This window comes from Colias philodice, chromosome 25 (assembly GCF_061535455.1).
Source record: "Colias philodice isolate Cphi_HAF_F1 chromosome 25, ilColPhil1 Martin Lab GWU primary, whole genome shotgun sequence".
In the NCBI taxonomy this organism is placed as follows: Eukaryota; Metazoa; Arthropoda; class Insecta; order Lepidoptera; family Pieridae; genus Colias; species Colias philodice.
The window spans coordinates 794740-822517 of record NC_143110.1 but is presented as its reverse complement, the minus strand read 5'-3'; the positions used below and the strand labels follow the sequence as shown (position 1 = coordinate 822517).

The window sequence follows — 27778 nt, the reverse complement described above, 5'->3', positions numbered from 1 at the left end:
CGTATCTATAAAAAACTATCAAAATCTTATATATAAAATTCTCGTGTCACAATGTTAGTCTGCATACTCCTCCGAAACGGGTGGACCGATTCTCATGAAATTTTCTGTGCATATCGGGTAAGTCTGAGAATCGGCCAACATCTATTTTTCATATGTACCACGGGCGAAGCCGGGGCGGACCGCTAGTACCTGTATAAAATTCTCAACATTACTGCTCCTTACGAAATGAATAATACTTTTGCAATAATAAATACCATCAATTATTATAAAACAATGTCAATATTAATGAACCAACATTTAAAATAAATAAAAAAAGCCAATGTAATCTGTACTTGATTGTACATTTTACAATTCTAGTGATGTGACGCGAATACATCGATAATTCACGCCGCGTGCGTTGTCGATGTCGATGACTGATACATCACGCTTTATCGCTACTTGGAACTCATTACAAACATGTTAACATATAAACAAGGCTTTAATTATTTTAAATTTAGAATTTTTATTCCACGCCTAAAGCGGCTGGTTTTTTGCACGACTTGTCAAAAAGGTTCGTCATGTTCGTGTTACTTGTAAGGTTTAATACATATTATATTATATTTCTATGTTTCACAAAAACTTCTCGATGTCTTAATAGATTTTGATGAATCAATCTTGAATCTATCATCATTTGACGTGTTTAAGAAAAACTACTATTTTATTTATGTACAATTAACTTGGTTTATATGGCTTATAACTTATAAGTACCACCGCGATGCATCATGAATCACCATGAATTATGAAAACATATTTCTAAAGACTACAGGCCTATGCAAAAAGTTTCAAAATTGAAACATCATAAATTGAGGTTCTCCATATACCACACTGTCAAAATTCACTTCAAATCTGACGTAATAAGCCGCCAATTTCAAATAAAAAAAAATGAAAACTAATTTTTCGAATCCATCTCATTACCGCGCAAAAAAAGAACAGATAAAGCCAAAATTAATGACCTGTAACACGGACCACAGTTTATAAGCGCCGATGACATCACTGTCAAATCACTGACCTCAGGCTGTTGAACCGTTTCATGTTTGAACAACTTATATCGCACTTACGGGCATAAATTAGGGGACAGATAAAAAATTAACGGTTTTTTGATCTTGTTTACAATTTTGTGTCTTTTCAGCCAATTTCTATAGACACCTCACACCTCAATTCAATTTCATAGGTTATTGTCATAAAAAAGCAATGTAAATAAATAATACACTAATATTCTTCTTCGTCTTATTTATTTCTTGATTATTTATCCACCCACCTTTTCTTCTAATAAGAGAGAATTACAAATTCAAGTCGTTAAAATATAATATTTTTTATGTGCATCTATAATCAGTTTTCACGCCAAACTCTAAAGCGAAGTTTATTAATTTTGGCATATATAATTAAATTCGAAACGAAAAAGCAAAGATATTATCCCATTATATAAAGAAGCTTCTAAAAAAGCTTAACGTAAAACAAGTAGCTATGTCCATTGGACAATTGGACATAGTGATTAAATATGTAAAGAATACGATGACATATTGATGTCAGAAGATAAGTTTTTTTTATCTGTACCATGGCTGATGACAGACTTGACGTACCAGACAATCAGCACAGATGATAAATGGTCTATTGATGGTAGACATTGATAAAAAATGTAATATATTGTGAAAATAATTATCTGGTTAGAAACAATATTCATTACAAGTGACTAGACCATAAAGACCGACTGGATTATAAATCTGAATAGTTTGTTTGTTTGTTTGAACGCGCTAATCTCAGCAACTGGTCCGATTTGAAAAATTCTTTCGGTGTTAGATAGCCCATTTTTCGAGGAAGGCTATATAGCCTGGTGATGATATACCAATAGCAGCGGAGCAATGCGGGTAAAACCGCGGGGCACAGCTAGTTTGCGTATATTTCTGGTCTGTAAGTAAATTTGCATTTATTCTTTATGAATAACTGCTATCGCATACAGGTTTTCAATAAACAATAATATGATAAATACTACAGACAAATGTCCCATTTATTGCATCAATTACGGTTCAGCCGTGAAAGCTATAATAGATAGTTAATTATCGTATTCCCGCCAAAAATATCATGTTTTAGTTATTTATTGAAATTGTCTTCTAACTGTAATCTGTGTTATTTTTAACGCCTTATTTTTGTGTTTAAACATCTATTAAAAATTAAAATAATTTTAGAATAAGATATTAATTTAGCTTTATTATCTAGTAGCTTTGCGCCACGGGTTCGCCCGCGTTTTCGAAGAAAATAAAATCTATCCTAACTATGTATATGTTAATCCAAGTTACCCTCTATATCTATACATCTATACAAATATTATAAAGAGGAAAGGTTTGATTTTTTGTTTGTTTGTTTATATGAATTGAATAGGCTCCGAAACTACTTGGCAGATTTGAAAAATTCTTTCACTGTTGGAAAGCTACATCATTTCTGAGTGACATAGGCTAGGTTTTATCCCGGAAATCCCACGGGAACGGGAACTATGCGGGTTTTTTTTTGAAAACGCGGGCGAAGCCGCAGGCGGACAGCTAGTGTGTGCTAAATTTCATTGTAATTGGTTCACTCGTATTTGCGTGAGAGAGCACACACATCCACCCTCACAAACTTTCGCATTTATATTATTAGTAGGATCTTTCCTTTTATTTTTTTTTGTTTTGTCTTTGTAGAATATTTTGAATAAATAATTGAAGTAAAAGAAAAAAGGAGCTGTTGAATAAACACATAAAAAGTTTTAGGCGCAAAGTGTTTTAGTATTTCATTAGGGCTTGCACATAGTGACTATTATTTTTAATTTTATAAGTTTGCTAGCTTGAGTTTGAGTCAAGCGTGTTTTGATAAAAGGTAGCCTATGTTCCTTCTCAGGGTCTAAAGATTGTCTGTGCCAAATTTCATCAAAATCGGTTGAGAGGTTTAAGCGGGAAAGCGGGACTGACAGACAGACAGACAGAGTTACTTCCGCATATATAATATTAGTAGGGATTTGTAATTTTTTAATATACTTATACAAGGAATATACTATACTTTTGATACAAGGAATCGAACCCGGACTTTTATGTTTACACTTATGCACTAACTTAACTATATAAAATGAATATTTTTTACGTATTAACCTCTTTTATCTAATCCATAGTATTAACCGAGCGAGAAAAACCCGACTATAAAAATAATAACAGTTAAATAGACGACCACACCAATATACATAACGGCTAAACCCAAATGGATAAACATCGTGAATTTAAATAAAATAAACACGATTGATGCGTACAAAACAAAGACACGGCTAATGGTACTGGTCCGCCAATTTACATATAGACCGGGAATCGAACCGGTTACGTTTGTCATTCAATGTTCATGCGTGTTTTTTTTTATTTATAAATAAATGATTAGGGCTGGCAAACGGTTTTATTTAGTAAATTATTCATGAAGCCTGTTGGTAATTAGTTTGTCTTGTCAGAAGTAAAACGTTTTTGGCAAGATTCAAAGATATCAAAATCGTCTCCTTACAGCATGACATGACGGTATTGATATGACGCGACCTTGAAATTTTATGAAATTAAAGAAGTTTCACTTCAAAAACCAACTCAAAAACGGTAAATTAGTATTAAACATATTTTGCTTTTAAATATTTATTTGCTTTGAAAAGGTGCTGACCCTAATGTGATACATATGATATGACGTGCGTAGTAGAAAGATGAAATCTTATTGATAACTAGCGGTCCGCCCCGGCTTCGCCCGTGGTACATATTTACGTTTTCTCTACATAAGAACCATCCTCGTACTTCAAGGAATATAATAAAAAAAGAATTATCGGTTCAGCCGTTCTCAAGTTATGCGCTTACCAACACATTTTGGGATTCATTTTTATATTATAGATTATGTTTAATTTTCGCTACGTATTTATTTATTGGTCCTTGACTTGATTTAGGATCTTTTTCTTGACAAATCAAGAAGAAGATTAGGATTATTTTTTCTGATAAATTTTCATAAAATACTATGTAAAGAGTGAACTAAATATGTAAATGCATGCAAGACTAAGTTTATTTATTTTTTCTTGTTTTTTTTTTTAATTGTTGATTAGGCAAGCATTTGACCTGACCTTGATCGCTTCGCCTGATGGAAAGCGACAAGCGTGGTCTAGGATGGAGCATGCTGACCTAAAAAATGCCTATTCACTTTTCTTTTATACCAATACATACAGTGGTGGACGTTTAATTAGAAACACGTAACAGGATGAAGTAGTCATCAAATTTATTTACTTTTGTGTATTAACGTTTTAGAGATTAAGCATTATTTCATATGTAATAGATCACCCGTTTATCTAGTTTTACAAGACATTGCTTAATTTTAATCAAAAGTTAGCTTACATTAATAAAATTAAACAACTTTAAGTGAAGTCTGATTTCCGAGTATTTTCAGTCTGGACAACAAATTAGAAACAGCACGGTTCGAGTGTTCCAAAGTCAAAACCTGTTGAAATGCCGCCAATATTTTTTTCTTCTACAAATATTTGCACCGTTTTTTAAACATTCCATCTAAAAGTTTCTGAAAATTAATTTCCTTTGCAGTACAAATGGGTAAAAGTAAGATTTGTGACCCATCAACAAGAAAAATAATTTTAAGTTTACATTTTGACAAAAACTGGAGTTACAGGAAAATTGCAAATCATTTAGAGTGTTCGATAAAAAGATATTCAATGATACCGTTTATTTAAAAGAGCATGGTACTTCTGATTACACTGCTCGCGAGCATAGGCAAATAATTCTTTTCGCAAAGATGGATCCATTTAATGGTTCCAATTCTATTAGAAAATATGTTTTTGCAAACGTCTTAAAATCTCATACAATATAAGCCACGACGTTGTAAAGCCGTTGTTGTCTATAAAGATTATAACAGTCTAAAAACAACCCCATACATGCCCATACTATAATGTTTCCTCCGCCATGCTGAACTGTTTATTTATTATCTAAGGCCTGGTTAACTGAACGACGCGCGTATCCATTTGCCATCAGAATTGATTAAATTAATTTTAGTTTCATCCCAAAATAAAACATTTTCACTGGCGGACTGTCCACTAGTAATAATTCTTAGTAAACGAAAATCGTTGTTCTCTGTACTGCCTAGTAAGAAGCTGTACTTTTCTGGCGTCTCTCCCAAAAAATTTTGCCTCGACTTACTGCCTGCGAATCGATCTCATCGACACATTGCGAGGTTCATCTTCGGAAAAAACCTAATTTAATAATAGAATTTGAACTTTTAAATGGATCCATCTTTGCCAAAAGAATCATTTGCCTATCCTCGCGTGCAGTGGTTTTTCATGGTCGAGCTTTTCTAGGCACTTGATCGGAAGTACCATGCTCTTTTAAATAAACTATAGCATTGAATATATTTTTATCGAACACTCTAAATGATTTTCAATTTTCCTGTAACTCTAGTTTTTGTCAAAATGTAAGCTTAAAATCATTTTTCTTGTTGATGGGTCACAAATCTTACTTTTACCCATTTTTACTACAAAGCAAATTAATTTTCAGAAACTTTTAGATAGAATGTTTAAAAAACGGTGCAAATATGTGTAGAAGAAAAAAATATTGGTGGCATTTCAACAGGTTTTGACTTTGGAACCCTTTAACCATGCTGTTTCTAATTTGTTGTCCAGACTGAAAATACTCGGAAATCAGACTTCACTTAAAGTTGTTTAATTTTATTAATTTAAGCTAACGTTTGATTAAAATTAAGCAATTTCTTATAAAACTAGATAAACGGGTGTTCTATTACATATGAAATAATACTTAATCTCTAATACGTTAATACATAAATGTTAAATGAATTTGATGACTACTTCATCGTGTTACGTGTTTCTAATTAAACGACCACCACTGTATATGTAATAATATGGTGAAAAATGTTTTACTCAAAAAACGTACATTCAGCAAAAATTTTTTTCTGAAATTCAATATAAAAAAAACTCTAATTTTCAGTATCAAAAATGTATTCAAAGCAATATTACACATACCGCTAGAAATCCAAACCCCCATATACAGTTCGCTAGGTGCAGCCTGAGTCATGCGCTTGCGCAATCGATACCTTTCTGCGTAACTTGTAGATCACTTGTTTGTTTATCTGAATACTGCACTGTGATTGTTAGGAAGGCTATTTTAAAGGTCTTGTTTAAAATGTATGTAAACAAAAACAGTGCTAAACTTTAGAGATGATTTAAACATTTTATTCTTAAGGAATGTGTTTCGAACAATGCGTTAAATATAGGAGTATCTTATTTCAAAACCGCATATAAACAAGTAAATAGATGTTATTAAAAACTAGGTATAGGATTTTATGTAGGTATGTCTCTTGTATGTCTATTTTCAAGACGGGACTTTGACTTCCCAGAAAATTGGGAAGTCGAGCGTAAACGGTAACCTAGCAAGCCACAGGAATATAGGGTATTTTCTCGATTATTATGTTTAAGTTATTTTCATTGAGTCAAGTAATTGTGAAAGATTAAATGGAATTTATAACTTTCAGAAAGAACTTGTAAATATATAAAGAGTCCTTCAACTATATCTGTGACTGTAAGAAATAAAAATGTCACATTTATAATATTCTAGAATATGTACTTTTTGGTTTTTATTTTAATCTCAACGAAAATTTTACACAAACGTTTATCTTTTTTCATTATCTAGCAAAATATAATTCAACATATTAATTTATTTGTATTTAACATTGGTCAAACTGTGAATAAATATAACATTTAATAATAATTTATTTAACATAAAAAATTGCACAAATATGCTTTTATTCTGTAGCTTTTAAAGTCTGTTGTTTTGCACATTTTACCAGCACATAAAATTACGCACGGCATTCATTTAAAATCTCAATCCTTCGTCATAACTCGAAATTAAAAAGCTAATCCAAACCCTTTTACCGCGAAATATTATGTCATAATTTAGTGTTGCCACTAAAAAATATAAAACCATAAACTGTTGTCAAAAATGCAATTAAATTCGAATCGATTTTCAAATGTATCTTGTCACTATGACATTTATGTGTTCAGCCGTTGATTGGTTTTTATAAAATTTGAATAAAATTAACAAGACTTAAGTTTTAACAGGCTGGGAAGTGAATCGATTTGTATTGATAAGGTCATGCACCATATGGCTGGCTTGCGGCCTTGCAAACTGAACGTCAAGCGTTCCGGTAGAGAATAAGTAATTATTAAATAGCTTACGACTGTGAAAAGAATGTTTAATTATGTTTGATCTCTTGTTTCTTTTGTATACCACCATTGAATACCATGTTTAAAGCAAAATAAAGATTTTATTTATTTATATTTATTTATTTATATAAATGTTCAGTTATTTATGTGATAAAAAGATCGCTTAGGAATGAATTTATTTTTATTTTGATATGTATGTTGCAAAAAGGTTGCAAATATTAATAATAATTACATTATACAATTAATACATATTTGGAAACGCAATGGCAAATAAGTAAATCTTAGAAAGTTAGCGTATTTAAAAATAAACAAGAACAGACAGCATTTGAAACCAGACATTTCACACAACTCCATCTAGTTTGACAAGACGCAAACTTTGCACTCGAAGATTTCTAGATTTTAAAAATATACGAATAGTCTTTTTTATTTTCTCACCAAATCGTTATTTGATTTTTTATTTTAAAATACAGTAAGCTACCTCTAATTAGGAAACTTGATACATCATTTTTATTTTTCAATTGAATGAACTTTCAAAATCAAATAAAAAATTATGAGCTTGTTTTGCCGGCATTAAAAAGTCAACGTACCATAAAGAATAGACAATTAATTAGGACTTTTTCACATGAGAATTATTATTAAATTAAAAAGAAAAATCACAGCACAAAATCTCACCAACACATTAATTTATCTTATCATTTTATGGAAAAAGGACCTTTCCTAATAATCGTTAATATAAAAAAAATAACGATTTTAACATCGCAAAATTGGGCTAAATCAAAATTAACTAATAAAAAATGTTACTAGTAAATAAAATTAATAAATATATCATCCATTCGTGATTACACCGCTTATATTAAACTGTAAACGACCCCGTCTTATTTACAAATTTCAAATCGAGATGCCAATGAACCCGTCCGACGAAACATGACTCGATTTTTTACTTTACACAAGATGTTAAATCCGCAAGTGATGATTGATGACTCAAAACATTGAAAAAACTCGTTTCGACACTGCTTTTTTCGTTTGATCTACGTGCGAAAGTAGACGCATCTGTCATGCATAGTTCACATAGTGTTGCCAGATTCGATTTTTAAGGTTGCTGATTTTTTAATCTGTAAATTACATACATATTTGTAATGACGTATAAAATATTATGATGTAACACGCCGATTTCTGTTCTGTAGAAGAGTGTTTAGTATTTTATTCTTAAGAATTTATCCTGAACAATTTTTTGAGGCTCTTTAGCATCAAAACCATCAAATTGTGTACATTATTTATTTCTTGAAATGTTTTATTAATAATTATATTTATTTATTACAGGCTGAGAGATACCGCGAGCGACGGCGTCTGGCAACACCGAGTCCAACCCCATCACCGCCCCGTCGCCAACCCACACAGTCGTCTAGCTGGTTCAAGTCGCTTGACAGACTTGGCAAGAAGCGGGAAAAGAATACTAAGGTATGTACTAGTAATATGAACTAGAACTAGGTAGTAGGTACAACTAATAATATGAACTAGAACGAGACACAACTTTGGTTCTCACTTCTCAAAATCAATATTCATTCCCATTTTTGCACAGCTCCTATTTGTGGTAGCGTGATGTTATAGGTATAGCTACAAACTTCTATTACGGCGTTTATTCTAAATGCAGTTTCATTAGACACAAAATTTAAATACAGAGTCGAATTAAATTGAAATTTTAATTATGATCAGGGAACAGACAGTACCTAAGCTTATAACTTATTAGCAATCATATCATTATTAATATTTGTAGTACTGTACAGTAGTAATAGTCGGAGTTGATGTTAGTTGTTTTAATAGAGCGTTATAACCGATATCTGATGATAATGAATAGGTATTTCACATTTCAGAGCACTAGATATAAAAGTTCAATTCCAAAAAATTAAAAATTATCGCATGTAAATAGTACAGAATCTAACAAAATCATTGTTTACTTTCAGATTGAAAAAGAGAGCATCATCACAACGGAAGACGAAGCGCCGCGCAGAGCGTGGGCTAAAACCACAAAGCCTCTCAACTCACCCGCCAAGAACTTACGTTTCTTCGGCGACACCGATCCTGAATCTGACGCCAATATCAAACCAGTGAAGGCAAAGACGACCAAAACCCATGGAACCCTCAGAAAGACCATATCCAACTCCAGCGCGGGTCTTGATGAAGTGGACCACAGTGAGCTATCCAGTAAAAGCTACTCTCTCTCCAATTTGCATAGAGACGAAAAGAGAAGGGAGAGTGAGTCGCCACGAACGAAGGAGTACTACAAGAGAAACTTGCAGAACATTTCGGAGATGAGCAATTCGGAAGTGGAGAGTCAGTTTGGTAGAAAGATGGCTGATAAGCCACCAATAAGCCCATATGATAGGTCGAGAAGTCACAGCAGTAATAAAACTCTAAAGGGCAGCAAAGCGGATGTCAGGAGACAGGGCAGGGATGACAGGGGTAGTTCTACTGAACTGAAGAGTGCAAAACCGGAGATTAATAGAGATATCAAGTAAGTATTTTGTTCTATAAAAGTATCCATAAATTAGTTGTTAGTGTTTCTATAGGTTAGTTAGTTTTTTGAAGTGAAAACTTCTTTAGCGGCGTTGAGCACTTTTTCTGTAATGGGTATAAAATCTTAAACTCGCGTCAGGACACGTGACCTGATCGAAAAAGCGTAAGACGGATGGATATCAAACATGTTTTCACTTCTGCCGGCACTCCCGGAGTGCCACCCGTCTTTTTTTTATTGTAAATTGGATTTGTACTGAATTTCCAAATGTTTAATTCTTTCGATAGCATAAACCAGAACATCCAATATATATAATAGCACTTGTATAATTTTAACTATTGCGAATTTTTGATTTACAATTTACATAATAACATAAGCTATTCCTTTCCGCCGATTAATTGTTGCAACTAAGAGCATTTACAAAGTTTTCGTCGCTATAAACTGTTTAATTTGATGTTTTATTAAGTACCTAATGCATGTTATTTAATTTCCAGACATCGTCGCAGGACTCCAGTAACAAATTCCGGTGAGAGCAGCACGGAAGGAGACTCCAGCCACCAATCACAACGCAGTGTCGTCTACTTACACGCTACTACGGGTAAAATATTTGATCTAATTCTCATTTTCTAGAAGAAAATACTTTTATTAGAAAACATTCTTCCTGGAAGCTTCACTTATAAAGTGTTTATGACAGTTATATCAATAGGATTTGAATTACTGCATTGTTATACCAACTTTACTATACTTTTCAATATTAATATTGTATTTACCCGACTACGGCATAGCAAAAGGAGGGTTATGATTTTGACAGGCTATGTATGTATGTATGTATGTTTGTATGTATGTATGTATGTATGTATGTATGTATGTATGTATGTTCATCTGTTCCCTCGTAACTTCTAAACTACTTATCAGAATTCGACAAATGACATATCATTAGAAGCGTCTTAATTGTCCGCTGGTTATAGGCTATATGGGATTTCACAAAATCTAATGTGACGCCCTCTAGCGGACAAAACATACAGAGTAAAAAAATAAAGTTAAGATAAATATGCCGTGTTTGGTATCATTTGAAAGCTTTTTACTTGCACATTTTGAATATATATATATTACTAGCATTTGCTTGTGACTTTACCTGTATTCATGGGCTGATTGCATATAATTCACATCTTTTCGTTCATAGCTTCTTTATTAGTTCATCAATTTAACTTTTGTCAATATTATGCGCCAAAAATACACTTTAACACCAAAATAGTACAAATAATAAAAAGTAAAACAACTAAAACCCAACTACGACAAAAAACGACGCTGAAAAAGTATAAAACAAGATTTTCAGAATTCCACTATGTAGAGATAAATTTTCATGTTTGGAAAGGCGTAGTCACACGTTACATATATCTACCGTAGTACTTTGACAACGTGTGACTACGCCTTTCCAAACATGAAAATTTATCTCTACATAGTGGAATTCTGAAAATCTTGTTTTATACTTTTTCAGCGTCGTTTTTTGTCGTAGTTGGGTTTTAGTTGTTTTACTTTTTATTATTTATGCTTCGTTTCAAAGACTCAGGTCAATATAAATTATTTATTTTTTACGAAATTGAATTTGATTATTTTTCAATTTCCAGTTGGTGACATCCCTGACCCCGGCCGAGTGGCGCGAAACCGCTCCCGCGATGACGTCTCATCCGTCATGTCATCGAACATCCAAGTGAAGAGCACGACTAAATCCTTCTCACTCTTCGCTCCGTGGACTCCGAAACACTACAACGACCAATACGACGTACACTACGCGCAAAAACCAAAAAATAAAAAAGAAACGACGCCCAAAAAGTACGCGTCAACAAAAAATTTGACAGATGACAGACCGGCGACGTTGCAGAAAAAGTCATACAGTCAAACGACGTTGAGTCGGCGTCCGAACCAAAACAACCGTTTGACAAGCTCAAGTCAAACGTTGTATCGCACACAAAAGCGCGGGAACGAAGTGTCACAGAGCACGATACCGCGAAAATCGAAGAATGGGCGCAGTCAGTCCAGTGAAATATTGAACCGGGATGACCGCGACCGAGTATCACGGTCGATATCTATTCCGAAAGACAAAAAGGCTGGATGGTTCAAGTTATCTAAGAATAAGAAGCAAGAGAACACACGTGTACGATAATATACTACTAACCTCTTTTTGTATGTAGCTTCCTTTTTAATATCCATTGCATTATTGTGCAAATAATCTCTCTTTGTACGAATTTCTAATCATGTGCCTAATTCGTGGCAAATCATATTATTAAATATTGCTCAAAGAAAATACAGAAGCATAAAAAAATATGTTGATATGATATAATTTCTTTTTAAAAAGAATAAAAAATTATTATTTTTTACGAGCACCATAAGTTTTGAAGAATATTTTAATAGAAACTAGAAGAATAAGATCCAGCCATACATAAAAACTAATCATCTGTCTTGGCAGTTCTTACAATTTTTATTGTATGAAATTGTTTGTTATTACAAGACATAATTGATTTGCTTATACAGCGTAATATGGCACTATTTTTGCCATAACCTTTGTTTTTTAAGATGAATGATCGAACAACGAAATCGTTAACTTTGACATATTACTAAGATGTGCCATTCACGATTAAAAAATAAATTGAAATACAACTATTTACGAGTATTTAAATGATGTTATTGTTTCAATTACATCACAATGTACTTACATAATTAATTAGATGAAATTGATAAATCTTTTTACACGCTTTATATTAGCTTCACCTGTATGTTTGTAACCGACTTCTTTGGGCGCGTTTTTGACCCACTCTAAACGGCCAGATTTCGATCAAACTTTGTAGATTTATTGAGGACCGATGACAATACACTAATTTGATAAAAATTTTCTATTTTTTAGTTCGGTTTTCTATAAAAAGCGTGTTTTTTAGTTTTTTTTAACTATTATTATTATTTATTATTATGTTACGATTTTTTGTAACCCGAAGTCTGCTCTTCAAAAATATACCATATACGTAAATTGGCAATGGGAATAATTAAAGCGAATTAAAGATAATGGCCTTATGATGACATATTGTTAATTTTACGACTTTATTTAAAATAACCAGACTACATTGTGAAATAATAATATTAATAGCAATCGTTTATTCTTATAGGTAAATAAATTGTGACGATTAAAACAATCACTCGGAAAAATAGTTATATTTTGATGTTCGTATAGAAGTAAGAGGATAAATGTTACCATGTTTAATATTTTTTATTTTAACAAAATGCTTCTAACACAGATAGGGTGTGCAAATATCGCTATAAGATCTCTACATAAAAGTAGCCTAATGCTTTCAAAGAATAAATATTTTTATATATTGTAATTAAGATTTATAGATATTGTAAAATTTAATAATTTTAAATAAATGATCTAATTTCATATTTTGTTTATTTCTATATATGACTTTTAATACAAACAATATGAAGTGGTAAGTAAAATCTATACTAATATTATAAAGAAGTGTTTGTTTGTTTGTTTGAACGCGCTAATCTCAGGAACTACTGGTCCGATTTGAAAAATTCTTTCGGTGTTAGATAGCCCATTTATCGAGGAAGGTTATAGGCTATATGTCATCACGCTACGACCAACAGGAGTGGAGCCACGGGGGTGAAACCGCGCGGAGCAGCTAGTATTTATATATACCGACGCTAGTAATCCGTACTTTATTAAGCCAGTGATAGTCGGATCGAACCCTATTGAAGGCAACATACTTATTTGCTATGTACGGGATGTTATTATATTGCGTGCATAGCAATAAATAGAAGCAAGGAACAGCAAGTATAGTTGCCGGTACGTAACTTACATTTTTTAGCGTTGTTCGGGAAGCTTGCGCATAAAAAAATTTACTAAAACTTGATGCGCACACTTCACTATACCACCTTCTGTCTAAGAAGATTGCCGGGGGCTATACTTAACGTTATGAATGGTAATGGCTTTTCATTTTGGTTAGTGCCTAGTGGGAACGCCAAAGAACCTTTACGTAACGTCAAATTTTATAGTAGACCGTAAAGTCATTCACAAAATTAGGCAATAATATATTATATAATTATTATTATTTATCACATACCCGAGAGCGTTAGTTAGTAGAATTTATTTATCAACTAGCTGATTATCTAACGCTCTCTCTTTCCTTTATCTTATTTTCATAGGCAACCTTAGAATTCAAATTTTAATATAATTTTTTAATAAATCGATTTTTTATAGAAATTCTATTTAAAATCGTGATTTATATTACTTACTGGTCATAATCACAACAATAATATACTGTATTGGCTCTGTGTTACCTGTGGTGTTACTCACTGATAACAGGATATTACTTGCTCTGTGATAACGGGGCTTTCCCTGTCGGCTCCGGCTGTCAATGACAAAATAGAGACGATATACTACTCGACCAAGCCAACTAGACGCTCGGGTGGAATGCGGCCTCCCCGCCCGCTTACCGCCTCAGGTACCGCGTTCGCCTTAGTACGGTTCGCAGCATCGACGCATTCGTACGTTTCGCATCGCTAGTTATTTCTGTACTTTTTATTATTAATCGTTAAAGCTTGTTGTTGACTGTTAAGTTTTTCGTTGTTATTTGTTTAAGTTTTTACTGTGTTGTTATTCATAGACAGCCCTCGAAATGGGGAAAAATAAGACTATTCATAGCGGAGAGCGAACAGTGATATTATTAATATTTTTTTTTTGCTATCTGTACCCGAGACATGGGCGGGTGACGTCACAGTTGAAAAGGGTCTAGTTGGCTTGGTCGAGTAGTAAATATTAATATTTTATTTTTAAAACTTTATATAAAGTTACATATTTATAACCAGAATGTGTTCTTTTAAATAGTATTTCTGCTAAACAATATCTAGCTAAAATGAGAAACATGACGTCAATCTTATCTAATTTTACAAAACATGATTCATATCCGTATTTGTAGCTCTAGACATTTAATAGTACTAATGCAGGAGATTTTCAATTAAAAGTGTGTATTTAAAGTTTAATTTAACCTTTTAAGCAAGAGCAGGTAAGATATTTTGTATAAAAATTAGATTTAGTATCAAAAACTACATTAAAAATTACATAATTAATGTTATTGTGGATAAACCAATATTTTCAGAGATGGCGATAGAAACATTTATTTTCTTTGACATTGAAACCACCGGACTGCCACAATTTGAAAAGAACAGAACAAAAATAACGGAATTAGCATTTATTGGTGTTTCCCGTAAAGATATAGAATCATGCACGAGTATACCTGTAATGAATAAACTGTCCTATGTTTTTAATCCAGAAAGAAACATTCAGCCTGAAGCTGCATGTATCACTGGCTTGTCAAATGCATGTTTAAAAAATCAAGTGACATTCAAAAATAGAATTGAAAGTTTGAACTCATTTCTAGAACAATTTCCTAAACCAGTGTGTTTGGTAGCACATAATGGAAACAGATTTGACTTTAAAATACTAAAATCAGAATATATAGACGCAAACACGGAGCTACCAAAAGATTTGCTCTGCCTCGATTCAATGAGTGGCTTCAGAAAAATTATTGACAATACTATTGAAATTCCTAAAAAAGATGTACAAAAAACTCCAAACATATCTGTTTTGGATGAAAGTTTGTTAACAGATGATGAAGATTGGCCGGAATTGAATACCAGTAATGAAGACTGGGAGGAAATAGACAAATTGGTTGAATCATTCAAAAATATCTCTACCGGATCAGATAAAAATAAATCACACAAAAAAGAGAATAAAAACCATAAATTAAAGAGCAAAGAAAGCAAAGTGTCATACAAATTGACAGATTTGTATAGAAGGTTCTGCAAAAAAGATCCTATAGACTCACATAGAGCAGAAATTGACTGTATCATGCTTTTAGAATGTGTTTTAGCGACAAAGGAATATTTTTTATCATGGGCGGATAAAAACTGCAAATTAATTAGTGACATAAAACCACTGGTACGTAAATAATATAATATAACAAGAATATATATTTTTTAAAGAATGAGAGTTGAGAAATAGTCTAGTATAAAGAGATTTTAAGTTCCCTAAAAAGACTATAAAGAAATAAGTCTAGTATGCTATCTATCTACTCATTTGATCTGATTTGATTAAGGGGATGTTTGACATCATTTATATTATTTTAAAATATTATTATTATTAGGTTTAAGTGAAGAAATTATTATTCTTATTATAGTAATATTATTTTATTTTTATTACATAATATGATTTACACAATTATTGTAATATCATCACGGCTATGTGTTTTTATTATATAGATTAGAAATGTATGCTAATATTTAATATATTTTAAATGACTGAAAATTATTACGTAGGTACTTATTTTATAAAAAATATAATATACATATTGCATTACATAGTAATTCTGGTTTGATTTCATGCGTTGCCTAATTATTATATGTGCAAATAATTTTATATTGACTTTTGGTGCAAAAACTATTCTGTTAAAAATGGGTGCTTGAATACATTTAAATACTAGCTGCGCCCTGTGGTTTCACCTGCGCGCGTGTATGAGTTTTTCTTTTTAATCCTTATGTTCCTGTGGGAACATCAATATCAAAAATAGCCTTATTTACTCATTATAACAACAGCTATCTGTTAGTGAAAGTCCCGTCAAAATCGGTCCAGCCCATCGTTATCAGTATCGTCGAGATTAACCAGAACAAACATACATAAAAAATTGAAAAAAATATTATTATGTACTTATATGTACACTTGTACAGTGTATGTGCATATGGATACATTTAATAAAAATTGGTCGAGTATATTAAAAACAGACACTACAATTTCATTATTGACCGAAAAAATTATTATTTTAAAAATATTATTAATTTTGAATAGGTACGATTTTTTCAATATAGAAACTTGTGTGATGACAAGGAACAACGTCATCGTAAATGTTAAACAACTGTCAATTTGGAATTTGATATTGTGTCAATGTCATAGTTTTCGCCGAATAAAATTCCAACAAAATTATTTCTTTTTCACTAAAATAAAGTTATACATAATTTATTAAATAGAAATCTCGTGGAATATTAATAATAAGAGGCAATCTCAATCATGGCGCGAAGATATCGCGATGCGGCCGCAAAATTACAGGAAAATGTTCACAAGCACTTAAAAGAAATGAAAGACCTGTCTTCCTCTGAAGATGAGGAGCCTTACGAGCCGAGCGTCCTGGAAGGCGTATTCCAAAGCTATTGGCGAGGTGGCGGCGACAAACAGATGCTGAATAGAACAAAGAACCTTCTCGAAGAAGCTTTAAGTGGCCGGTCTGTTACGTGTTTAATTTGCATAGGATCTATCAAGAGAGTCGATGCAATATGGACTTGCGATCACTGCTTTTCTTATTTTCATCTTATATGCATTCAAAAATGGGCAAATGACTGTACAAGTCTGCGTTTAGATGAGCCTCAGGCTCCAATCGCCGTGTGTAAGCCAAAGAAAATAGAATGGTGCTGTCCGAAGTGTAGGAACTCCTATACTAAAGAGGAAATACCGCGTAAGTACCGATGTTTTTGTGGAAAAACTGATGATCCACCCTATCATCCTTGGTTAGTGCCACACACTTGTGGAGAAGTTTGCGGTAGACGTTTATCACAAGGTGATAATTGTAAACATAAGTGTTTACTGCTCTGCCATCCTGGTCCATGCCCTCCTTGCCCCCAAACTGTTAACGGCATTTGCTATTGCGGTAAAGAACAAAAGAAAGTAAGATGTAGCACAGCAAAATGGCCCTGTGGCCAGCCATGCCAGAAAAAACTGCTTTGCAAATCTCACAGCTGCAAAAATCTATGCCATGAAGGAGACTGCCCTCCGTGCACATATACTAGTCTACAAAGTTGTCTGTGTGGTTCAGAAACCATAAAAAGACCTTGCAATGACGTCAAATGGCGGTGTACAAAAGTTTGTGGCAAACCATATTCTTGTGGTTATCACAAATGTCAAGAAGTATGTCATGCTGGATCTTGTGGCCCTTGCCCCAATTCCGGTTTAATGTCATGCCCATGTGGCGCTAATCAACAGTATGTACAGTGTCCTGACACCATAGAAACATGTTTAGGCACTTGTGGAAAGAAACATGATGATTGTGAACATTTTTGTCCGGAAAAGTGCCACAAAGGCCAATGTCCTCCGTGTCGAGTGCAGATTGAAAAGAAATGTGTTTGTTCAACACACACAAGATCATTACCATGCAGCAAGGAGTTTAAATGTGAGACAAAGTGCAGAGGCATCAGGCCATGTGGAAAGCATTATTGTGCACGTAAATGTTGCAATGGTAGCTGTCCGCCCTGTGAAAAAATATGTGACAAACCTTTACAATGTGGAAGACATAAATGTACCACAATTTGTCACGGAGGACCATGTTACCCGTGTACTAGAGAGTCTAAAATAACATGTAAATGTAAAGAAACATACATTACAGTTCCGTGTGGCAGAGAGAGGAATATCAAACCACCAAAATGTCATTTACCTTGTAAGTTTAAATATAAGTGTGGTCACATAGATGAAAATAAACACACCTGCCACTTTGGGGCCTGCCCATCTTGTAAAGCTATTTGCAAAAAATCCTACAGTAAGTGCGGTCACACTTGTGAAGCATTATGCCATGAGTATGTTACAGTTGTTTTTAAACAAGTTGAAAAAGCAGTGATGCCTTGGGAAGTGCAACCACCCAAAGCTAAGGTTGTCGCGTTGGACTGTCCGCCGTGCAAAATTCCCATTCCAGTTATTTGTTTCGGTGAACACGACACGGAGATGCAGCCATGTCACTCGGCGGCGCGACGGTGTTGTGGCAGAGAATGCGGAAAAGATCTCGCCTGCGGTAATCATAAGTGTTCACTTTTATGCCACTTATATAGTTCAGATCCTAATTATCCAAATGTGCCTTTTATTTGCAAGCCTTGTAATAAAGAGTGTATGAAGCCGCGGCCCGAAAAATGTTCGCATAAATGTTCAAAACGTCAATGTCATCCTGGTTCGTGTCCTCCTTGTGAGGTGAAGGAGTTTATCAAATGCCACTGTGGACTCACAGAACTATACTTACCGTGTCGCGAATTGATAATCGCCACAGATGAACAGTTATGTTGCAAGCAACAGTGTCCAAAAATACTAGATTGTGGACATAAATGTAAGAGTATATGCCACAAAGGTCCTTGTGGAGTTAATCAAGTGTGCACGAAAAAGACTAAAGTATACTGTTTGTGTGGAAATTTGAAGAAAGAAGCGCCGTGCAATCTTGTTAGAAATTCTGAAGTGAGTATAGCTTGTGATGACACATGCCAGGCTAAAAAACTCGCGGCTCTTGCTGAGAAAGAAAAAGAAGAAAAGAGACAAAAAGAGTTGGAAGAAGAGAGAAACAGGAGAGAGTTAGCGGAGTATGAATGGAAAATGAGCGGGAAAAAGAAGAAATACAAAGAGAAGAAAGTTGTTGTTAATCAAGACAACAGAAACTTTGTTCAGAAATATTGGGTTCCTATTTTGTCAATGGTAGTTTTAATTATTTCAGCATGTATTTTTATACATCTTAGTAATTGATAGGTTGTTGATTCACTAGATTGACCAGAGTTTGTATTAGTTTTATAGTCTACAATTTATAAAGGTAATTTTAATGTTTTAATTTAAGCTATTTATTTGAAAAAAATGAAGGTAAGTAATATAAATTTATATAATTTTATACATAGGTACTTAGTTGTGAAATAAGTTTTGATGATTTATATTATAATAAAACCCAGTGCATAAGTGCATTAATGCATGCGAGCAGCGGTGGCTCAGTGGTGAGACCTCGGACTTCGAATCGATAAGTCCGGGGTTCGAGACCGGGCGAGCGCGCAGGAAATAAATTGATTTTTCAATTTATCTGCGCATGTTGTAACATCACCACTGCTCGAACGGTGAAGGAAAACATCGTGAGGAAACCGACATGTCGAAGAATCAAAAGTTCGACGACATGTGTCATCCGCCAACCCGCACTTGGCCAGCGTGGTGGATTATGGCCTGTACCCTCATAGGAGGCCCGTGTCCCTGCAGTGGGAACATATTATATGGTCTGATGATGATGATGAAGTGCATTAATCAATATAATATGCCTCTCCTGAAACCTACAAGTATAATGTTAATTATGTAAAACATAATATTATAGTTTTCATTGTCTAAGAGCTAGCGCGCAAGAGCAACTTTTGTCTCCGCAACTATTTTGTCTCTCCCATCAACTCAATGGGGAGTTGCGTCGCTACTTTCTTACTAGCCCATAGAGTTGATGGGAGAGACAACATAGTTGCGGAGACAAAAGTTGCTCTTGTGCGCTAGCCCTAATTCTTTATTAATTTTTTATATTTTTAATTTAAAGTTCATCTAATGTGTCGTCTAAACGACAATGCGTAATTATTTTGGAACATTGTCGGTTGAATTTAATTTAATAAATGGCTTTTAAAAATAAATAATTGTTTCTTTTATTATATAAGTATGAGTCGAGTCATGAAACCCTTGAATTCGTTGCAACTTGCATGTAAGTCACCTATCATATGCATCCATATTTTATTTATTCGTAGAATGAAAGAAGTACATAGTAGGTACAGTTCGATTCCAAGAAGTTCGATTCAAACTTAATGGCGGTTCGGAAGTTAGCTGCGAATGCACGAGCACGCAGTTATCTGACCGATCCATCAGGGATTCAGCGGTAGTTAATGGTGTAAGTGATGGTCTTTGGTGATGGTGGTGTATTCGACAAGTCGACAATATAATAAGGTAAAATAGATATGTATTTCAATAATTCTATAATCCATACTTATTTTAATATTATAAATGCGAAAGTAACTCTGTCTGTTACTCAATCACGCCTAAACTACTGAACCAATTTTCATGAAATTTGGTATGGAGATATTTTGATACCCGAGAAAGGACATAGGCTACTTTTTATCCCGGGAAAATGACGCAATCTCGGAAATGCCACGGGAACTATGCGGGTATTTCTTAGACACCGCGGGCGGAAACCTAGCACTCTATAAATCTCCTAAAAATCGAACATAATTTAAAAAATAATTTGGAAAATCCAAAAGTGCACGCCTCATATTTTTTTTTTAATAAATATTTATTAATTATTATTTTTGTTTATTTAATAACAATTAAACCACATCGAATCAGACCCTGAAAAATGAAAGGGTTCTATTCCTGAGCATACTCAAGCGTAAGAGAAAAAAAAAGACTCGATTAGTAAAGTATTTCGGTCGCTATCGTGTTAACAAGAAAAAGGATCCGCACATACAGACACACGGACGTCTTTTTTAAACTGTTTTTTAACTAGTTTAAATAACAAAAATGACATCAAAAATATCATGAACGTTAAAAATAGTGTTTTTTCTTAATATGTGTGTGTATGTATTATCTTACAAGTGCAATGTATGATACATAAAGACATTTTAAGTTTGAAAAATCAGATGTTTTGCGCGAAGTGACAGTAGTATGGTAGTACCCACCTCAACGCTTCGCTTATGAGGCGTGCAATATTAGCTTTGGCCATTGAATCCAAATTATCGTAGAGGGCAACAATTACTTGCTCTGTGGAGGTTGGTGGAGGGCAACGCTGACATTTATTTATGTCATCATATTATTATGTCAAATGTTATGACTTATGACATTTCATATCAAAACAAACAACATCAATAAATGGTAGAATTTATATATTTTACGTGTTGTTAACACATTTTTAATAAACACGAATTATTTTTATACTCGCTAAACTTTTTGTAAATGAATGTCTAATTATGATAATCTAATGACGTGCATTTCACTAATGATTTGAATCATGTTGGAGGGACTAGGTAAGCGCATTATCATTTCTATGACTCAGTGTTGGAGTTTATTTCAAATGCAGGACGCACTGCAGAAAGATAAGCCGATATTTTCATTCAGCTAAATTCATACATAGGACTAAAGATTTCGAGTGCAGTGAACTTAGCGGTTGAGTGTTTACATCAGTGTTCAACATGACGCGAGTCGCGACATACGTGTTTATAGACTTTGAAACCACGAGCCTCCCTAAAGAGGATAATAATAGAACGCGTATCACAGAATTGTCTTTTATAGCGGTGAAACGTGCTCACATCCTTGATACCGAAATAGGTGACGCGCCGCGCGTTCAGCAAAAAGTTACTCTGTGTCTATACCCTGGAAGAATGATATGTCCAACAAGCACAAAAATCACAAAATTGAGTAATGAATTACTTGAGTATGAGACAAAATTTAACGATAATGTATATAATATATTAAACACATTCCTAAACATTCTCACTAAACCTGTGTGTTTAGTTGCTCAAAATGGCCTCAGATTTGACTTTCCAATACTCAAAAACCACTTAGATAAGTTGGGTAAGAGTTTTCCAGCAGATCTTCTATGCGCTGACAGCTACCACTGTTTCTTTGATATATTAGAATGGCCAAAAGATAATAATACTATAAAAATGAACGATCAATCGACAACATCAATAGATAAAACATTCCTTGAAGAAAATTTACTTCAAAAAAATACATTGGAGATGAAATCAATCAATGAATCAACACCTAAACGAAGGATAAACAATGGTAGAGTGGAACCGGTAAATCGTGAGAAATTAAAAAGAAGATTTGTGTGGAGCGATGGTGAGAGACCAAAGAAGGGATATAAATTATCACAGATATATGAAAAGTTATTGAAAACACCAAGTATAGACGCTCATCAAGCTGAAGCTGATTCTTTCATGACATTAAAGTGTGCAGTGGCTGTGAAACATAAGTTTGTAGATTGGGTCGATAACAATTTTCTGCATTTTTCCAATATAAAACCCATGACAATTGGTATACCAATTGGTGAATAATTGTGATGATTTTAATTTATAGTATAAGTTTTTATATTATTATTTTATTTTCAAGCTATAATTTAGTTTTAAAACATTTTATATTCTGCTTACTTAGTTATATTTTTATATTTTAGAAACTATATTTTATGTAATAGGTACAGATATATAGTGCCCGGCAAACTTCTTGGCCTAAAAGTAGCGTGGTGGGGGAAGCTTACGCATATAAAAATGTACTAAAACTTGATGCACAAACTTCCCCCACCACGCTACTTTTTGGCCAAGAAGTTTGCCGGGCGCTATACCTATCATGTTATAATGATATTTTTTCATATTTTATAATTTATTTGTTTTAACCATTATGCATGCTACTGGAAATTAATAAGAGAAATATTATAATTGTAAAAACAAATTTAAAGTTTAAGTCTGATTTTACTAATTTTAATTTATGATGAAGTTTCTTAGTTTTACATTTAATAAGAGTCCATATTTAACATAAACAGTACAATTAAAAATGTATCAGTCATTTTGTTACATCAATCCTAGCCGTAACTTTTTTTTAACATTTTTTTTAGTTTTGATGTATGCTCAAACTCAAACATTTATTACAAAATAACTATAGTGCATGTTTTATATTTTGAAATTGATCTCAAAAGTAATTGAAACCAAAATTGTTCTTAACACCAAAACATTGTTTTTAATTGATGTTTAATTGATCTCAAATTGTTTGATAATTGAAATATAAATTATGCATACATTTTATAATGTTGTTTTATTTCAATATTTTTTTCATAATACATACATTTTTTCTACTGTTTTCGCAAAAGGTGTAACTACAGTGGAACCTACAAAAAGTTGAATATTTTTTCTTCCTGCAACCGAATCCCACATTAAAATTCAAAACATCAGAAATCTCAAAATTGTAATTCGAAATCAAGTCTCTTTCATAAATTATTTATTCCCTGAATCTACGTACCTAACGTAACATATTACTACTTAAGTACTTCTAACGTAACATATCTAAAACGAAACAAAAAAAAATTTTTTTAGTCAGAAATCGATTCTACAATTAATCGATTCCAAACCCATTTTTACGATTTTCTCATTGTAAGACTTATTATTTTAGGACTAAAATTATAAAATTATTATTTTAGGACTATTATTGCTAACGGGGGTGCTGTGGGGTTGCACAAACCCCTTTATCCGCCAGGGCACGAAGGGGTTGCGATCGGTGCACGCTAACTCAAAGATTGGACAGGCGTACGCGGAAGTTGTGTTTTTATTGTCTAATTGGAGGGTATGTATGCATGTATGAACATACACACACATACACATCCACGAACAATTATTTTTTAACGAAAAATTAAACCTATGTCAGAACAATATAAAAATTAGCACGCACTATTATAAAATTACCGGAAAGGAATATAAAAAAAAAAATCATCAAAATCGTGTCGAAAGTTGTGACTTGTGAGATAGCTAAAAAAACAGTCGAATTTATAACCTCCTCTGTTTTTGAAGTTGGTTGAAAGCACACACGAACAATATTTTTTTTATTAATCCTTTGTATTATTTAAGTAAATACATATTTTAAAGTAAATCTGCCATTTGTTATATTTAAATCAATTTATGAAATTAAGAAAAGAGTAAAAATAATTTTTGTACTTACTAAAATCATCAGTCACAAATTTTCTAACATTTCTTATTTCATGCTTACTTTACTAAAAAACATTTAGTGGAAATTATTATATTGTTAATCTAGTACGTGGTCCCGTGGCTGGTGAACCAAACAGGTTCGCTGGTATACCTTGCTGCGGTTCAGCGGATGCCGCTGTCCATCGCAGTGCCCGCTGCGAACAGCCTCGCGTTCGCGTTCACAGCGCTGACCGGCGCTGCGATTGGTAGCGAGGAGCCGCTAGACTGGGGTGCGGATTTAATCTATACTAATATTATATACATTTTTAAAGAATAGAAAAAAATTTATCACGGGGCGGGATTCGAACCCGCGTCTTTCCACCATCTGTGATCCCTACTATTACTTACTAGTATACTAATTTTTTTATATGTGAATTTTTTTTAAGATACGTATGGTATTTTTACACGCAAAAACCACTGAACGGATTTTGATAATATTTGCCAGTGATGTAGTTTATATACCAGAATAACAAGAAAAGTTGCTTTAGTAATACGGTAATAAATACTTGGTAAAATTATAAGTGGAAATATTTTTTGATAGGATTTCAGTTTTAACTCAAAAAGTACACAAATTCTTTTAACATTAGCTACATTTATTATATATTTTAACTTGAATATGTATGTTTTTTCAGTGGCAATACTCGGGGTCGTGCTAATAGTTGCTGGAACATTCCTCTGTTGTCTGGACAACGTCGGGTAGTGCATAATATAGTCATACACTCTTTTGAAGATAAGATTATTCTAAAGTCTAACGAACCCTTATATCAGATTTTTAAATCTATATAATAATTTTACCTATAATGTTGGTTTGTTTCACAGATATTGTAATATATTAATGATAGAACTAATTACCTCAATTAAAGAGCAGTATTACAACTATACTGTACTTATACAGCAAATAGTCTTGTGTCTTAATTATTTGTGATAACTTAATAACTTATTCTAAGTAGTAATTTATACAAGATTAATAAATACATCTATTTCAAAATTTTATTATTTTATTTAAGTACCTACCTATAATTTATCTAATGATCAGTAAGTATTTTTTCCTTCCCACTGATAAAACAATTAAAAAAAGATTATATCTAAGTATAGTTTTAAGTTAAATAACAATTAAAAACTTAAAAGTGTAAATAGGTACAAAAATTAATTATTGTAGTCTCAAGTTATTAATTAAAAAAAGTATAATGTGATACGCACTATTAAAGGAAAGAAAAAATTATGTATGCCTGAGATAATCCAGGCTATAAATTATATCTTTCCAATGTTTCATTCAGATTCGATCAATGAAAATAAATTGCAAATACTCATATGGTAGTATATTATTATTAGTCTGTGGTCATATCTTCTTGAGCCAGCCTTAGAGAGAAAAAAAGAACTTTCGTATATAAAGTATTAGTATGTATTTAGTTATGTAATAAAAAATAATAAAAAAAAAATTTATGTAAGTATATATTGCACGCCTCATAAGCGAAGCGTTGAGGTGGGTACTACTGTCACTTCGCGCAAAACATCTGATTTTTCAAACTTAAAATGTCTTTATGTATCATACATTGCACTTGTAAGATAATACATACACACACATATTAAGAAAAAACACTATTTTTAACGTTCATGATATTTTTGATGTCATTTTTGTTATTTAAACTAGTTAAAAAACAGTTTAAAAAAGTTCTGTCTTGGACGTCCGTGTGTCTGTATGTGCGGATCCTTTTTCTTGTTAACACGATAGCGACCGAAATACTTTACTAATCGAGTCTTTTTTTTTCTCTTACGCTTGAGTATGCTCAGGAATAGAACCCTTTCATTTTTCAGGGTCTGATTCGATGTGGTTTAATTGTTATTAAATAAACAAAAATAATAATTAATATATATTTAAAAAAAAATTATGAGGCGTGCACTTTTGGATTTTCCAAATTATTTATTAGTAAGGATTGAATGAGATTTAAATGAAACGAAAAAATGTATTAAAATCTCTATTTCTAAACTTACATACAATTATTGCACAAAAAATAAATCACGACAATTACAAAATAGAAATAGGCATGAAAACAATATTGCAAAATAGGACAATATTCTCTTGACTCATCTACTTGGAGTAGAAATTAGAATTTAAAATATAACTAAAATACTTAAATGTCTACTTTTAAAGTAGCACTTGTTAATAATTATTCTTCTTATCAATAAAATTCATCATAATGTGAATAAATAATTACTTACTGTAAAACATAAAACTATATTTTACATCCAATCTATTCTTACATACTTTTAAAGCAATATTAATGGCCGCTTAAAGTATGTAATAAAAAAGTATCCAAATTCAAATTCAAATTCAAATTCAAATTTCATTTATTTACAAGAATGTAGTTACAAAAAAGGTGTTATTACAATGTTAACGCGCAAGAAAACAAAAATAAAAGTATTCTATACAATACAGCGCCATCTATCAAATTAATTATCCAAAACATGCTTAGCAGTCCAGTCTAAAAAAAATCAGTAAAAATATAAGAATAAGTAACTAATTTATATTTATAATATTATTAATTATACAAAATATGCAACTTCATTGAAAAAAGTGCAAGATTTCCCTAAAATTTCTGAATAAAATATGTTTTATTGTGAACAACGAACAAATAGCCCCGAAGGTCCACCGTTCAACATGAATTACTTTTAAATTATGTGTAATAAACTAGGTAGTTATATACCTATTGTGTTTGTTTTATTAATAAGCACTAATAAAAATATATACGCTTACCACTTTCTAGATGGATGTAGTTAGATATTACTTTAATTTCCCGATATAGAAACCATACAATATGTAAGTATTCATAAAATTGACCAATGCATTCATAATTAATTTATTATATTATATTATAAATATTTTTTGAAACAAATAAAGAAATTTGTATTTATTTTATTTATTTATTATTTAATTTAATTATGTAAGTATTTGTATTTCTCGTAATTCAAAACACAAAAGGTATTCTCAGTATCAAAGATGCATCAAATTGACATAAAGTTTTAATTTAGTTATTAGTGACACAGGATTTGTAGGCCAGTGGAAATTAACATTAAATTCGCAAAGCACGATGTAGATTTGAATTTTTGGTATGTTGTTTGGATCAGTTAGGGTGATGTAAATCCCAATTTGCAACTTCGAAAAAGTTGTGCTCGCTGCGCACCACGTGATAAACTGCGAAAATTTTGGACTTTTTTCACTTTTTGCTCTAAAAGTCATAAACTATGCGTTTCCGACAAGTATGATTCAGTACATAAATTAAGGTTATTAAATTTGCAACAATTTAAGCCTAACCGCAGCTCTCTAAACCTTATAACGACTAAACTGTGGCCATTCGAAGATGGTTCATTTTTCCGGAAATATTGAAATTTTTAGTTTTGCTCCCGTTTGAAGCAAAATATTGGCAAAAACC

General features: G+C 32.5%; 5 protein-coding genes and 1 long non-coding RNA gene across 6 annotated transcripts in view; 5 read left to right on the top strand and 1 right to left on the bottom strand.

Moving 5' to 3' along the window:
- LOC149477149 (uncharacterized) overlaps positions 1 to 4593 on the bottom strand; it is a 69343-nt gene extending 64750 nt beyond the window's left edge. Inside the window, exon 1 of the long non-coding RNA XR_016317609.1 lies at positions 4232 to 4593. This is a non-coding gene — a long non-coding RNA (uncharacterized LOC149477149). The remainder of the gene's footprint in view (positions 1 to 4231) is intronic.
- blo (bloated) overlaps positions 1 to 13194 on the top strand; it is a 65859-nt gene extending 52665 nt beyond the window's left edge. Inside the window, exons 8-11 of the mRNA XM_089710556.1 lie at positions 8576 to 8713; positions 9217 to 9767; positions 10262 to 10365; positions 11396 to 13194. Coding sequence (XP_089566682.1) covers positions 8576 to 8713; positions 9217 to 9767; positions 10262 to 10365; positions 11396 to 11931 — 1329 coding nt within the window. The 3' untranslated portion in view covers positions 11932 to 13194. The remainder of the gene's footprint in view (positions 1 to 8575; positions 8714 to 9216; positions 9768 to 10261; positions 10366 to 11395) is intronic.
- Positions 13195 to 14199: 1005 nt separating this feature from the next.
- Positions 14200 to 16178, top strand: LOC149477147 (three prime repair exonuclease 2-like). The gene is made up of 2 exons (XM_089710674.1): positions 14200 to 14824; positions 14918 to 16178. Exon 2 carries the CDS (start codon positions 14920 to 14922, stop codon positions 15769 to 15771), a length of 852 nt encoding a protein of 283 aa, XP_089566800.1. The 5' UTR covers positions 14200 to 14824; positions 14918 to 14919; the 3' UTR covers positions 15772 to 16178.
- Positions 16179 to 16691: 513 nt separating this feature from the next.
- On the top strand, positions 16692 to 19567 carry LOC149477146 (NF-X1-type zinc finger protein NFXL1). The gene has a single exon (XM_089710558.1). It carries the CDS (start codon positions 16882 to 16884, stop codon positions 19357 to 19359), a length of 2478 nt encoding a protein of 825 aa, XP_089566684.1. The 5' UTR covers positions 16692 to 16881; the 3' UTR covers positions 19360 to 19567.
- Positions 19568 to 21460: 1893 nt separating this feature from the next.
- On the top strand, positions 21461 to 25327 carry LOC149477144 (transmembrane protein 234 homolog). The gene is made up of 4 exons (XM_089710634.1): positions 21461 to 21641; positions 23807 to 23949; positions 24415 to 24577; positions 24980 to 25327. The coding sequence occupies exons 1-4, from the start codon at positions 21626 to 21628 to the stop codon at positions 25045 to 25047; spliced, it is 390 nt and encodes a 129-aa protein (XP_089566760.1). The 5' UTR covers positions 21461 to 21625; the 3' UTR covers positions 25048 to 25327.
- LOC149477145 (three-prime repair exonuclease 1-like) lies at positions 21638 to 22827 on the top strand. Its single transcript, XM_089710626.1, has one exon. It carries the CDS (start codon positions 21807 to 21809, stop codon positions 22671 to 22673), a length of 867 nt encoding a protein of 288 aa, XP_089566752.1. The 5' UTR covers positions 21638 to 21806; the 3' UTR covers positions 22674 to 22827.
- Positions 25328 to 27778: the final 2451 nt, after the last annotated feature.

Bases quoted from the DNA above. Each gene is read 5' to 3' on its own strand.
- LOC149477144 (XM_089710634.1), top strand. The intron at 23,950-24,414 runs GTATGTATGCAT...TTGTTAATCTAG, and splicing joins TTTTATTGTCTAATTGGAGG to TACGTGGTCCCGTGGCTGGT. The intron at 24,578-24,979 runs GTGCGGATTTAA...ATGTTTTTTCAG, and splicing joins CGAGGAGCCGCTAGACTGGG to TGGCAATACTCGGGGTCGTG.
- LOC149477147 (XM_089710674.1), top strand. From the start codon at position 14,920: ATGGCGATAGAAACATTTATTTTCTTTGACATTGAAACCACCGGACTG.
- LOC149477145 (XM_089710626.1), top strand. From the start codon at position 21,807: ATGACGCGAGTCGCGACATACGTGTTTATAGACTTTGAAACCACGAGC.
- LOC149477146 (XM_089710558.1), top strand. From the start codon at position 16,882: ATGGCGCGAAGATATCGCGATGCGGCCGCAAAATTACAGGAAAATGTT.